We start from the raw sequence: 16,296 nt of genomic DNA on the forward strand, positions 1-16,296 counted from the left end.
ACAACATGAAAGAAAGCCATTATAACATGTACATGAAAAATGTAGAAACATTGGACACAACTATATGGGGCACCATTGTGCAGCAGCAAGCATCACAACAAAAAAGGAACCTCAAATTTGATCTAGGAAAATGTGTGCAAATGTATAGGGCCCCATTCCTATATTTTGCCTGGGGCCCGGGGCCCCCAATTCACTAAATCCGCCCCTGGACATGATAAATATATCTATAGAAAGTTTGAAGTGTCTACTTTTAAATGAAGTAAGTCATGTTGAAAACAAATATTCTGTGATAAAGTAATCAGTATGAAACCAACGCGATGTCCAGTTTCTCCGTCTGATCTAGTTATTTTTAATATGACCACGCCCACGAGCTACTTTCGCTTTTGTTATAACAATCGTCCACACGAGACTCGCTGCATGTAAACGCCCACATCAGCTCCGTGCACAAAGCGGGAGAATTAATCCAGTTCATCTCGGCTACTGTTCGTTTCTGGAAAAAGACAGGCTGAGAGGAACAACACAGGATTTACCTTAGAAAAGGAACAAGATGCAACGCGCAACCTGACCCAGCCGAGGAGTCCATACTAATGAGTAAGTAATGTTTATTTTTTGGATTAGTTTACCTGTTATTGTGGCATAAACTTGGACACATTTACTAGTTGGGTTTTTCCCAAACTATAATTCATGATTAAATTTTTTGAAATCTAGTGAAACATTTAGAATATGACAGGCACTTCATTGTATCTAAATTTCTTACCACGTGATGAAGTTTTCATGCTCCATATAATATAAAACAATACGATATAAAAGTAATATGAGTGCATGATGGATGCTACAAGTCTAAGAATGTTTAGACCATGTTTATTATTAATACTCTGTTCTCAAATATATTATATAAATCTATTTCTATAGATGTTTAACGTGCTAAACAATAATAATTTGTTTCTCTGAAATGTCCTTTTTACGGTAATACAAACAAAGCATGCGTGGGTCTATGACTACAAAATCATACTATATATATACAGTATAGGTAGTTGAAGTGACATGGCATTTTCACTGTCCCACAGGATAAAAATTAATATAATTAATATTGTCGTTATTTAAAATGCTGTAAATCGTTAAACATTTCTTCGTCCTACATGGAACTGTTGTTAAAAAAGCTGCAGTGTTATTCGATTTTTTAAATTTATTTTTGAGCCAAATGTCAAAATTGTCCTATGGTGTGACTGTCCCAAGCATGGTTCAGTAAATGTTAATAAACACACCCGGCATAATTGTACAAGTGTCTATTTTAGTAAATGGCAATCATTTTTTTCATCTATATATTTCTGAAAGTGTAGGAACTTAATGCATTTTGTCTCTGAAAACCATGTCCTATGGTGTGACACCATATCCTGACTTTAAATCGGCCAATTCCAGAGAAAACTTTAATTAGCTGAAGGACCCCATTCATGGTCGTGTTACTGAAGCCCCCTGTCAAGCCCATGACACGTGCACATGGTCAATTTTTCTCTCAGAATTGTTCAAATATTTGGAACCAATACAAAAGTGTTACGTTTTGTTGTCCTTTGGTGTGACACCCCTAAATTATATTTTTTAATTAAAAAATGTATGTTAAACTACATAATCATTGAAAATGATGCAGATGTGTCTTGCAAACCGCTAATGACAGGTTAGCAAGGTCAAGGTCATTAATTGACAGAAAAAGGCAGAAACGTCCTTTGGTGTGACAGAAAATGTCCTCCGGTGTGACGCCTATACTGTCACACCACAGGACAAAGATGTCACACCACAGGACAAGGTCTTTTAAAGAAGCATTTTAAATAATTAAATAATATTTATTTAACTCCTTTTTATTCCTTTTTGATCATTTTCAGTGTTCTATAATTCTATGTTCTATGTATAATTCAGTGTTATATGCAATAATTACATTAATTAAACTATTTTCTGATGTTTTTACAGAAAACTTGTACTGTTATAAAGTGTCATGAAAATAAGTATAAAATGTGATACTATGTTTTTGAGACAGAAAGAATTGAGGGAGAGCAATTAGTGGAAGAGAGAGGACACGGAAATATAGACAGAAAATTAACAGGGATCCACACAGAAGGGAGGAGATCGTAAGAGAACAATGCAGAAAGTAAATAGAATCAAAATGATGCCTTAAAAAGAGTAGCCATATAGTTTTAAAAAATCCATTTACATCTTAATGAATATAGTTTGAATATCAACAGAAAGTAAATACAATTAAAATGATGCCTTAAAAAGAGTAGCCATATAGTTTTAAAAAATCCATTTACATCTTAATGAATATAGTTTGAATATCAATCATATTTAGCTCTGCCACACATGCAGCAGGGGGCTAGAAAAGTTTTAGTAACATACTGATTGAATAAGAGACTGGATTTTGTTGATGAAAATTATTTTTTGTTTTGTTTAAAATACATGTTGATATTGTTTGTACCAAAATTAAACTTTCTTTCTCCTTTGACATGTTCAAAATTAAATAGAAATAATTTAATAACTACCATTTCTGTCCTTTAGTGTGACGTAATGTCCTATGGTGTGAAACACATTAAAGAACCACAGATTTGTTTTTATCTCAAAATATCTTGAAAAAAACAGTTGAGTATTGCAAAAGGGGAGATACAAATATCACTCAACTTAAAATGGTATAATTTTCAGCAGTTTTGAACGAATGACAGCAAAGTTTGTCTCGTTGTCAAAGTTTGTCTTGAAATTGTCCAACAGGTCATAGGGAAATAATTATGTTAATTATAATTTCATATTAAATAAATAGCACTATATGAAAATAAGTGTCTAACAATGACGATAAATCTCTCTCTTGCTATTTGTGTACTATTAAGAGGTTTTTTTTCTTAATTTTTGCTATGTCACACCAAAGGACAAATTTATGGTACAGTTCAGTAAAAATGTAAAAAAAAAAAAAAGCAGTGAAAGAATTGACGAAGTTAGGGACCCTTTATATTTTCTCAAAGATCAGACTTCACACTACATAAATATATGCATTTCTTTTTCAAAAAAGGTTTTTTACAAAAATAGCATTTTTTACTGCCTATTTGTCAACTACCCATATGTATATATATATACTGATATTAACATGCTCACAGATGTTGTTTTTTTGTTGTTGTTGTTTGTTTTTTAGTGATCAGATACCTGCATCACAGATGAATCCTGCTGAATTTCACTTGAGTCTCTTCAAACTGTTTTCCTCTAAGAGCGCTGTACCAACATCAGATGTTCAACTACACTGATATTCTATGGTAAAACAAGCTCCTTGACGATGGTTATTTTTTCTTGAATCCATGGAAAGAAGCAGCAAACACTTAAATATCAGGTATGGTTTACTTGTTTCACTTGTTGAACAGAATCTGTTTTCAGGAATGACTCAAAGTCTGTTCACATCTCTGTTGTTAGATCAGTGTGCTCAATAATGGTCTTTGACCTTCATTATGTATGTTTTGATTATACTTTGTTGTGAATAAAATACAAATAATAAAAAAAAAAAAATTTTTTTTCAATCTCTTCACATTCTTTCTTACCTGCCTCAAAATAACAGTGACACTGATGGGCCATTAGGGGAGGGGCCCTTTGTCACTCAGGTGTGAATCACTAAATATTCATGGCCATTGTCACTCCCTCCTATATGGCTTTCGATCACAAAACATGTCTTTAAAAATTTAAATCAATATATTGTTTTCTATGAAGGAGTCAGCAGGATGATTTTCACATAATTTTGAAGTAAATATTCTAGCCTACAAGACTGATTACTCAAAAGTCTTATTCAGAGCTATTCAGTATGGGTTCTATGGCCTTATTTCAGCTACATTTTTTTTCACAAAACTTACTAACCACACATAATATTTTTTTTTCTAAAAAATGCAAACATGTATATCCATCTTGGTCACATATTATTGTAGCACAGTTTGTGCTGAATACAAAAAAAATTACATGTTGGCCAATAGTATGTTATAAGTAGCTGAAATAAGCACAAATGTCAGGGCATGTCAAAACATCTCAAGGGCCCCAAAATCACCTCAGACCCCAGAGGTTCTGATTCTGAGTTTCAGAAAATGATTGCACAAAATGCTGCTGATAATCAGGCTGTGTCTTGCTGTCTTACTTTGTGGCTGTAATTATAGTGCTATGTGGTGATAAGGCTTTTCACAGGCATCCTGGGTTCTTTAAACACTGAAACCATCAGAGACACCTGTTTAGAGCTTGAAACCATTTAGATGTCCCTGTTTGGAGTCTCATGTGTATTGTGGGCTCATTTTGAGAATGCTGAGTTACAGTTTGGTACACTAGTCAATAGCTCTGTTCCAAAACCTGAGCTTTCTAAAGAGAGAGTATTGTATGGCATCACACACTTGATCTACATACAAAGTTTGTTACAAAAGGTAGCAAGGCAACTTAATTATGTTGCCGCCTACGATACCTTGTTTTAGTTAAATAGCAAGATAGCATGACATGTATTGTTCACTAAGAAGATGATCCTGTAATGCAGCAAGCTAGTGAAAAAAGATAACTAACTAAAGGTAAAACAATAATTGTACACTGCATTTCATAATGAAAAATCACTAAAACAAAATTATAATTGTAAAATAACTACAATCCTTCAAGCATTCTTTCAGATTATGGAAAATAAGTGAACAATGCAACCATCAATAATCTATGTAAAAGTCGAAAAGTCAATGGAGTTGCATTGCTGGTCTTACTCTTTTGATTTCTATATCATAATTCTATATCATAACTCAAAAAGATAGATGGACACCTGGCAAAGCAGTTACTGTAGAGGTCATGGGCTGAAGAAGAAATATGTTAGAAATAAAAAAAAAAAAAACATTTTGATGTGATTTGATGCTAATTTTATTTGATCACTCTATTTAAAGGAGCGAGTCTCTCTCGTCTTTTTCATGGCTAGTGTAAATGACCACTGCAATGATTGGCTAACATCTTCACATTAGAAACTTTTTTGAGATCTTTTACTACATTTGTACTATGACAGCTGCCAAAATAAACAAATTTTGAAAATATTGATTACAACACTACAGGTGCATCTCAATAAATTAGAATGTCGTGGAAAAGTTCATTTATTTCAGTAATTCAACTCAAATTGTGAAACTCGTGTATTAAATAAATTAAATGCACACAGACTGAAGTAGTTTAAGTCTTTGGTTCTTTTAATTGTGATGATTTTGGCTCACATTTAACAAAAACCCACCAACTCACTATCTCAACAAATTAGAATACTCCATAAGACCAATAAAAAAAATTGCAGGTGTTTTGAGTTGATTATCTGATTGGCATGTCACCATATTCTAATTTGTTGAGATAGTGAATTGGTGGGTTTTTTGTTAAATGTGAGCCAAAATCATCACAATTAAAAGAACCAAAGACTTAAACTACTTCAGTCTGTGTGCATTGAATTTATTGAATACAAACACAATGTAAATAAAAGCAGTAGCCTATAGATAGTGTTATAAATTTTAATGTGAGTTTTGGCAAAAGTACAGAACTCAAGTCACTGATAGACTAAACAGCAATAAACGATTTTGCGACAAATAATGTCTAAATGTCTGTAGAATTGACACAATTACATATTGTGGCATTGTCAGGTCCGTATCTTTCTATTAAATTTTATTTGTAAAGCCTGCATTGTATTGCAATTGGTTGAAATGAATGGGACAAACAAACAATGTTTTGCTGAGGTATTCACATGGTTGAAAATAAACAGGCACTTTCCTAACATTCAAATCCTTTAGAAAGTTGTTATTTTTAGTCCAGATATCCTTTTGTAGTAGTTCTTCTGTCTGTCATATAACAGATGAGTGGGCGGGGCTAAAGAGGCAACGATGTCTCTGTGCAGGCAATCTTGTGTTGATGCATTCATCTTTAGTATATCAGTATTAAACTTGTCAGTAGAAAAAAAGTTGTTTTAGCAGCTATAGTTTCATTAACAACTGTTTACCTTACCGAGTGTATTTTAATTTTTAATTTTTGAGTTCAGTAGTGAATGTAGACATTTTATATTATTTTATGCTGTTATTATTCAATTTAAGATTGCATTGGAATTGTTAAGGCTTACTGTATCATTACTGTATTTACAACTCAGAGGTGTTTTTAGGTCATAGAATTGTGCAAGGAGCCCAACTAAAACGTAAATTCGTTGCCCTGCACTTTTATCAGCCAAGTGTGTATTTCATTCATACTCAAAGCCATAGGGTGCAGAAAGTCCAAAACTGTCTCAAAGTAGTAATAACTTGTGACGTGCCAGGGAATTCATAATACTGATCAGTGATTGTCTGGAATGAATGGGTGATGAACGGGTCTGTATACTTATCATTGGAAAAAGCATCGACACCTCAGTAGTGTTAATTTCGTTAACGAAGACTATGACGAAAAATGTTCGTTGACGAGCTTTTTTCCCATGACTAAGACGAGACGACAATAAGGTCAATAAACGATAACTAAGACTATATCAACATGCAATTTCGTTGACGAAATAAGATGAGACTAAAATGTATCCAAAAAGATAAAAACTTTACCAAAAACCTCATTTTATTTTCGTCAAAAGAGGAGACAAAATGTTATTGCAGACTGCTCTACACACCTCTACTACACGAGCTTTCATGAGTGCGGTTGCCAGATATCAAGAGTTCTAATCCCCGAATCAGAGCTTCGCTGTTAAATTCATGCATTTTCTGCCTGGTGTGTTTTGCTTATTTTAAGCTATGGTATGGCGTTATTTTAATGACAAATGTCGAGATTGCATTATTGTAGCGCGAAAGCACATTAATATAATGCGCCAGCGCGAATCTCTCCGCTCGCGCGCGGATTTCTTTTGCTCTTGCACAAAACCGGGCGCGATACACAGATACACGTTGCTCTCGCCCGAGAGAGTGCACGCACTTAAAACGTGTCTCTCCTCTCACTCAAACTGTGTCCTGTGCACTCTCAAATCTCTGTGCTCATGCGCTAGATATGAATTATTTTCGCACCTAAATCTTCTGATTTAAGACAGAACTATTTAGATATGGGTCAGATGCACTATTCCCTAAACCGATACTTACGATTTGGAGACCAAATATAACACTATAATGAATTTTTCATATTTGCCATTACTACATTCTATTCCATGGGTTTAATGCATTTGCAGACAATGTAATTACATGTAACTGTCATATAACTGTATATTCACTGTTTTAGAGGAGAGTGCCATTGAATGTGTAGCTAATATTAAGTGGATTTTCATGAAAAAAAAATCTAAACAAAAAAAATCTGAACTGAAATAAAAACCTCCCGATAAATGTCCAAACAGCGATGCTATTAGAGCATTTATTGTATTATATCTTGCTTTGAGAGTGCACAGGACAGTTTGAGCGAGAGGAGACACGTTTTGCACTCTCTCCGGGCTAGAGCAGCGTGTATCTGAGCGCGCACGTCCGGTTTTGTGCAAGAGCAAAAGAAATCCGCGCGCGAGCGGAGAGATTCACGCTCGCGCATTATATTAATGTGCCTTCGCGCTATAATAATGCGCTCTCGACATTTGTCATTAAAATAACGCCATACATACTAAGAAAATAAGCAAAACACACCAGGCAGAAAATGCAATTGCGGAAGCGCCGCCGCAGATGATCTGAAAAACAAACAAGCTGGAGTTTAGCGATCTAAATGAAAGCGTCATTCAGCCGGTCAGTGTTCTGTCATGAGATCTCACTATATTTTTTGCGATTGTGATCGCTGAATAAATACACTTACTCAATCGATGTTGTTTTAATAGAGAAATAGACTATTGCAATTATGGAATTAGTGGAATTACTAGGAATTTCACTGTTATAATATTTTTCGTTTGTTTTAGCTGTTTTCATAATGTAGACAGAGCAAGTCTTTGGTGTTGATTTATATAATAAAAGCCTATAATAAATCAGTACATTAAATGAGGTAAAATACACCATGTATGTGTCCACATTCTATTGATTTGTGCTTACTGGAGAAAGTGCAATACCTGAAATGCAAAAGTAAATTTCTCAAATGACAAAAATCATTACGATTATAATTTTGAGATTTTTATTATTTTTTTGTTATAAGTTTAACCATTTATACAGAATGACGAAAATGTGACTAATATTTCATGGACTAAAAAAAATGACTAAAATGCTCATACATTTCATTGAATAAACAAAAACAGGACAAGGTTGACTAAATATGATAACTAAAATGTACATTTGAGTAAGACTAAGACTAAATTAAAAATGGCTGCCAAAATTAATACTGCTGTACGGTTAATTAATAATAATCTTATTGCTAAAATGTCAAGCAAGCATTGACTAAAACTAGACTAAAATACTTCAGGTTTTCTTCGACTAAAACTAGACTAAACTACTGTAGATTTTCTTGGACTAAAACTAGACTAAAATGTTGAGACTTTTAGTCGACTAAAACTTAACTAAAACTAAATAGGATAAGGTTGACTAAATATGATAAAAACTAACAAGGACATTTTAGCCCGGGACTAAGACTAAGACTAAAATGAAAATAGCTGACAAAATTAACACTACACCTCAGCCAATCATTCAATGGCTGTGACATCAGTGGCTTTCACAGTTCTTACAGGTTATGTTGCACAGTAAAAAAGAGCATGAATTGCTGGTCACTGCATTTAAAGATTAGGTTTTATTTTATTTTTTTTCATTAAAAAAAACAGCATGAATGGGCATACACTGATACTAATCACAAAAAATGTAGTTTATTTTGTTGAAATCTGGAAGCCATAAAAAGAATACCTTGTTATTCATTAAAATATGTATTTTATACTTTTTTCATTAAAAAGCGATATATCGTCATCACACGCAGCAGTCACAAGTCATTACATTTCAAATTTGTTTACTAAAACTTGAAAGCAATAGAAAGAACATTTTATTTTAATTAAACAACATACAATATATAATACAATAATTATATTCATGTTTATTCATTAAAGTGCATTTTTTTTCAACGTAAGGCATATGGTCACATGATATTCATTACAATTCAAGTCTAATTTTAGGCAAAACCTGAAAACCAAGAAAGAAAACGCTCTGGTTACTGATGTAACCTCGGCTCCCTGAGATAAGGGAATGAGCATTGTGTATGGGGCAAACTCCTGTTTTACTCTGTACTGAAGCCTGATTTGTTCACGTTTGTGTAGCTGCACAAACCAATGGCACTTTAGCTGGCCAGAAAGGGTGGAGCCGACGTCTATATACAGTAAGTCGGCTCGCAGCGCCATTTCATCAGAATCATTCGACTGAAGCGACAGTTATCAATTCGCGTGCAGCTTACAGCACGGCCAGTGACACAATGCTCGTTCCCTTATCTCAGGGAACCGAGGTTACGTCAGTAACTGGAGCGTTCCCTTTCAAATGTTCTCTCACTTTGTGCATGTGGAACGCATCCAATCACACCATGCTATGAGCAGATACAGAACGACCTGCTCTGCGAGCCCAGTCTCGGAACACTTAAGTTAAGGGCCCCTAAAGAACATTAGCCAACGGAGTCCCAAGCCACAGCTGAGGACAACAAATATAACCATTTCCACCCTTATGGAGAAATAGGCAGATTAAACAGACAGAAACCTGCACGGACGTCAAAATTATAGAATCTGGCAAATGTGGATGGCGACGACCAGTCGGTGGCTGCACAAATCTCACCAATAGAAATCCCACTGGACCACGCCCAGGAGGAGCCCATTCCTTCCTATGGCGTCAATTATCCAGCTGCTCCGACTGACTGAACTGGCTGGAGCACTCAAAATACACTCTCAAAGCCCTTACAGGGCAGAGTACATTAGGACCCTGCTCACCATCTGAGACGGGGAGTGCTAGATGGGTGATATCCTGGGCTCTGGGCTCTCTAACATTGCCTCTGGACAGCATGTTTGCTCCATGGTTCAAACTGCCTAGCACGTAAACTGCTCTTAGCGAGAGGAGTTCGTTCTGTGCCCAAAATAGGAGGTGTCGAGCCATCCTGTAAAGGGAGTGAGACCTCAGACCGCCTTGGCAATTGATGTAGGCTACAACTGTCATGTTGTACAACCGGACCAGGATGTGGTGCCCCCTTATGGCCAGCTGGAAGGTTTTCAGGGCCTGGAAAACCGGCAGAAGTTCTAGGCAGTTGATATGCAAGCAGCCCCCTGCTTGGGGAGCTGACCAGGAGTTGGACGCTGGATTGCCCTCCAACAGAGCTCCCCAAGCTGAGTTGGAAGCATCTGTTGTAATCACCTTCCACTTGGAGGTCAGTCCCAACTGCACGCCTGGCTGAGACAGACGAGAAGCTGTCCAAGGGGCCACAGCTTTGACACAGCGATGGTTTACCTTTATGTAAAACCGGCCCAGGCACCAAGTATGGGACAGGACTCAGGTTTTGAGCCAATATTGGAGAGGCCGCGTGTGAAGCAGGTCCAAGGAGATCGCAGAAGCCCGGAGAGATGAACGGAGAGATGGAGAGAGAGCACAAGCTTTTTTTGAGGGAGTTCCGGCTTCAGCGTGAACTGATCCCTTCCTTTTCCTCTCCAAAATGCTTCGCTAGACTGAATGCTCTCACAGCGAGAGCAGCCAGCTTCACCAACCAGCTCCGCTACAGACACACAAATACAAAGCTGTCAGCGATAAGAATCATTGGTGACAGCATTCTACTCCGATTCGCCTAGAGGGATTGAGCTGCTTGATGTAACAAGGGACACTGATCCTCACGTGTAAAACACACCGGCAGATCAAAGTGCTGCAGGGAGAGTGAAGCATGCAGGACTCTGTTTCGGCGTATAATCACTCAGCCTGATTGCTCAACCCGTGAGTTTATTGTTTCTTGGGAGGGGAGAAACGTGAGAGCGGGAGAGGCGGGGCCACCTTCATTGAAGAAGGGGATGTGCGAGAGAAGCAAGGACAGACTCATATGCTTTCGCAGTGAAAGCAGCCTGTCTCGGTTAGTGCAGCCTCAGCGACGCACACACAGAAGCGAAGCTGTCAGCGATACGGAATCATTGGTGAGAGGATTCTACTTTGATCCGCCTAGAAGAATTGAGCCACTCGATGTAATGAGGGGCGCTGATCCTCATGTGTAAAACACACCGGCAGATCAAAGTGCTGTGGGGAGAGTGAACAGAGTGGGCTCTGTGCCGGCGTGAGATTACTCAAACCGGGTTGCTCAGCTCTGTGACTCAACTGTTTCTTTCTCCGAGCTTGCTGAGAGAGGAGAAACGGGAGAGCGGGGCTGCCTTCACTGAAGAAGGTGATATGCGAGCGGAGAAGAGCGAGACTAATGCTCTCAGTGATGAGTCTCGCTCTTCCACGCTCGCATATCACCTTCTTCAATGAAGGCAGCCCCGCTCTCCCGTTTGTCCTCTCTCAGCAAGCTCGGAGAAGAAACAAGGGCTCTCTGCATGAGCCACACTCGCGGCACGACATTTGCAACAATGTTGCTAGGAAATTTGCTCTTTTAAATGGCTGGATAGCCGCAGGGGAAGGCTTCTTGCTTCTTCCTCTGCCGGGGCAATTCTACGGTGGTGAGATGCAGGCTGAGCTTTTTCCTTCTTCAGTTTCTTGTTTGCAGTGTCAGCAAAGAGATGTTCCTCGTCGCTGAAGAAGATTCTGATGAAATGGCGCTGCGAGCCGAATTATATAGAGGTCGGCTCCGCCCTGTCTGGCAGGCTAAAGCACCATTGGTTTGTTCAGCTACACAAACGTGAACAAATCAGGCTTCAGTACAGAGTAAAACAGGAGTTTTCCCCATACACAATGTGAGAGAACATTCGAAGGGGAACATAAATATTTTTAGACAATACACAATATTAAATATATTTTATTAAATAGTAATGTGACATTGGTTATGCAGGTTATGATAATAGGTTATGCTCTATTGGCTAAAGGTTGCAGGCTTGCCTTCCAGTGGCTTTGATATCGACAAAGGCATCCAGCTACTGTATCACTGTAGCTAAGCTGAATAAAAAGCAGAAACGTTTTGATGAAACGTGAAGACAATGAACACATAATTACAACAATATATGGTTTAAGTTTTTCATCTTCAAGTCATCTCCAGGTAATAAATAAATAAAGTATATGAAACATTATAGAAACAATAAAATATATTTGGAATTGGAAAAAGGTGTTAGTATAAAAAGTGTAATATATAAACCAATCATAAAATTCTCATTAGGAAAATACAGGAAAAATATTGTGTGATACAAATTATTGGTTATTGTTCAGCAGTAGCCAATTAAAAGTAAGAGATAAGGGGAAAAAAATAACAAACTAATTGTCAGTTGGACAAAATAATACTAAAATATAATATAAATATAAAAAATAAAATAAAAAAGGTATTACATTTGACATTTCTGTTCCCCTCACTTCTGAAATGATGGCTATGGCCTGTGCCCCTGTAATAATAATTTGGGTTCAACTTTGTATTGCAGTGCCGTGTATTTACTAAAACAGTCAGTCCACTGAAATTTATCAAATTAATTGCATGACATGATTAATCAAATGAATCATAGTTAATTGGATTTAGCTATATTGGCTGAGAAACACAACCAAATGAAGATAATTCAAAGCATTACATTATTGTGTCAGACGATAGCATTGAGTATTATAGACATGGCTTTAGATGTTCATGTATTGTTGTTTTATTCCCATATAATAAATCCTAATGATTTACATTTATTCATTTAGGACAGGGATAGGCAAGTTCAGTCCTAGAGAGCCGCAGTCCTGCAAAGTTAGCTCCAACCCTGAAAAAAAACCTCACTTGCCTTAAGCCTTAGGCTGAATGCGAAATCGCCCCCTATACCCTCATTTACTATTCCCTACATTAGACCACTAATACAGTTGAAGGAGTAAATGAAAACAAGTTTGTGAATTCAGACACTGAGTGCACCAGAAGAACGGCCGCTTTTGGCACTTCTCTTCTTCGCTTTTCCCATGGCACTTCTCGTAAAGAGTAGGGGTGTAACCCCGGTGTCCTGGCCAAATTGCCGCAACTGACCCTTGTCAATCATGGCCTCCTAATCCCAATCCACTTGACTGGCTCTGTGACTCTCTCTTCTCTCCACCTGTAGCTGGTGTGTGGTGAGCGCACTAGCGCTGTTGTACTGTGGCTGCCGTCACATCATCCAGGTGGATGCTGCACACCGGTGATGGTTGAGGAGAGACCCCCCACATGATTGTAAAGCGCTTTGGGTGTACAGCAATACACAATAAAAAGCGCTATATAAATGCATCATTCATTCATTCATAGTTTGTACTTGTTGTTTAATAATCATTTGAAACTTGCAAACTGGCAGCTCCAATAGTAAGATGGAAGGATTTATCTTGAACTCTGTCATGGAAATCATGTATAAACCCTAATTAAGCAATTTAATAATCAATTTACAATAAATTTATACCTGTATTGTATTACGCTGTACACCAAGGACGAGTGCTTTGTAAAATTAATAGATGGATTATTCAGCTCTGGGAGCCATCTTTATTTTATTGCGATATTGCTGTGCATTGTGGGATTGAATGTGTGCACTCAATAATGTCCACAAAGGTTTCAGTTTTATGGGTATGGGGCGATTTCGGACACAGCCTTAGTAATTCTGAAGATATTGATTAGCTTGTTCAGTTGTGTTTGATTAGGGTTGGAGGTGAACTCTGCAGGACTGTGGCTCTCTAGGACCGAACTTGCCCACTCCTGATTTAGGATAAGGATGGCCAACTCTGTCCTGCAGAATTTTGCCCCATCTCAAATCAAACACACCTGCAAAATCGAACCAAAGTCTTTAGGATTATACAATTACCGGCATGTGTGTTTGATTTGAGATGGAACTGTTTAGTTTATCTGGTAAACTATTATCCAGTAGCTGTAGTGCAGGTGCAGTTGGAAGGTGCAATTAAAGTTATTTTTGTAACACTGCAATCTCTCTGCAGGATATCGAGGATCACGTCGCCTTTGTAATCACTGTCCCCACTGCGCTGGCTATTTTCCTCACTATCTTTGTTCTGGTCTGCATCGAGTCCATCTTCAAGAAGCTGCTCCAAGTTTTCTCCTTGGTGATCTGGGCCTGCCTGGTTGCCATGGGTTACCTCTTTATGTTTTTTGGAGGAATCATCTGTCCCTGGGATCAGGTAAGATGAGTGCATTATCGGCCACCTAAGGTTGTTTTCAGTCATAGGCCTTTTACCTGATACATCTCAGATAGTGTATTCTTGAGAATCAGTGGGAACACGTAACATGAGAGTGACTTGAAGGAGAAATAACACAATACTTTAGTCAAAAAGGAAGGTGTATGCATACTGATGTATGGGACAGCCTCTAGTGAACAAATTGAATTGTGGATCAGAGTCACCTTTACTAGGCAATTTAGCATTTGTCAAGTCAGCTGCTTTCCTGTGATGCACAGAAATGATTTTAAGAGATAGCTCCATACCAGAATTAAGTGAGAAGGCCAGAGAATTCTTATACGAAAATAAAAGAATTCCAGAAAAATGAGAACAGAAAAAAAAAAGAATGATTTATTTATTAAATTTCACATCAGGGATACTGTTTCACCCCAATACCAGTTCTCATGGAAGACTCTGAAACTGTGATCAGTAATACTGGCAAGTCAGTAATAAGTGGCAAGAAATGGCAAGTCAAGCTTTTATTTATTTAATTTTTTATTTTTAACTGAATCTATTCTGCTTTGTTTTATAAGTTCATCTTTGTAAGTAGCTTTTCCAAGCAATTATAACCCATCAGATGTAACCCAACCTGTCCAAACGCATGATAAAATTGAACCCTGTTCAGTGTATTATTATGTCAGGCGTAAAGATGTAACTAAAAATTTTACTTGACGAAAGCATTTTACAGTCTTCTACTATAAGATTCAAATTATCCTGCATTCTTTCCCCTCTATCATGTTGATTATATAAAGTATATGTGTGCTATTCCCATGGCAGCTGAGCCACCCCATGTTTGACCTGCAAGTCCAGTGAGGATAATTACATTCAACATTAATCAAAATGCTGCAAATGTGTGACTAGACCTGGGAATTAAGATAGTAATCAGAAGTCTGGCCTAGCTATTCTGCACATTCCTATTACAGATGAATAATTTACTCTTCAAGGAAAGAAAATAAATAAATAAGTAAATAAATAAATAAACAAACATCTGCCATTAGTTGGGTAAACTGTAATAAAAATCTTTAAATGGAGAATATAAGGAGCTAATGATTTGCTGTGGTAAAATAAGACTCAGTGTTTGTCGCTGACACATTGTATCTCTGGAATAGGTGACATATGGCGAAAGACAAACAAGGCTAATGTCAGACGTGTAAAGCGGGATGACTTCCTGTGTTAGTCAATATCTCTGCTTGGTTCCAGATTAAGGGCAGATAGAGAAGTTCTCAATACATAGACCCCATCTGAATCCTCTATACAGCAAATGCTCCACTTCTTTCACAAAATATTTCAGCAAAATCGTGTCATATTCACTAACCACTTTAGCTATCACTGATGTAGTGCTGTGAGTATGGAAAATTCTTTATGCAATTTAGGCTTATTATAGAATCCCGTATAAGCCCTAAGGACTGTTCACACTAATGTTCACACACTAGTGAAGTCCACACTACATCTATAATGATAACTTGTATCTTTTTGTTTTGTTTTTTAAGAATGATTTTATTCCCAGCTGATGAATGATTAAAAACATTGACAGCCAATCAGAATCCACCTGGCATTAAAGCGCTTGAGTATTTAAAGTGGAAGATGACATAACACACAATAAACAAAATGTTATCCTTCTTTGGTGTGGACACTAATATAGTTAAATTATAGTTATCTTTTTAATTTATCCTTCTTGGTGTGAATTGCCCTTTACAGTATCCCCTAGCCAGATGTGGCAGCCACATGCAGAAAAAGGTATCTCCTATGCCAGGGGTTTTCAAACCTGTTCTAGAGGACCCCCAGCACTGCACATTTTGTATGTTTCTCATCTAACACACCTGATTCAACCCATCAGCTCATTAGTAGAGACTGCAAGCAAAGCCACTAGAAGGCAAGCCTGAAACCTTTAGCCAAAAAATGCTAACGCTTCCACTTTGACAGTACATGGGAAAGGAGACCAGAGGCCGTTTTTTGAATGGATGTCAATGGAGGAGAGGCTTCACTATGCTGAATAAACAGCTTTTTAGAGGAAACGGCTTATCATTTAATGAATTGACAGCCTATCTGCTAATCTTCAACATGTTTTATACTAAACAATACTTTTGGATTGAACTAT

At 37.3% G+C, this 16,296-nt stretch overlaps 1 protein-coding gene across 1 annotated transcript in view; it reads left to right on the forward strand.

Annotated features, from left to right (window-relative positions):
- Window positions 1-15,011, forward strand: part of LOC107746971 (adenylate cyclase type 2-like) — an 18,528-nt gene extending 3,517 nt beyond the window's left edge. Inside the window, exons 2-3 of the mRNA XM_016561338.1 lie at window positions 13,965-14,162; window positions 14,976-15,011. Of these exons, the coding sequence (XP_016416824.1) occupies window positions 13,965-14,162; window positions 14,976-15,011 (234 nt within the window). The remainder of the gene's footprint in view (window positions 1-13,964; window positions 14,163-14,975) is intronic.
- Window positions 15,012-16,296: the final 1,285 nt, after the last annotated feature.

This window comes from Sinocyclocheilus rhinocerous, unplaced genomic scaffold, assembly GCF_001515625.1.
Source record: "Sinocyclocheilus rhinocerous isolate Xijiao unplaced genomic scaffold, SAMN03320098_v1.1 scaffold529, whole genome shotgun sequence".
Lineage (NCBI taxonomy): Eukaryota > Metazoa > Chordata > Actinopteri > Cypriniformes > Cyprinidae > Sinocyclocheilus > Sinocyclocheilus rhinocerous.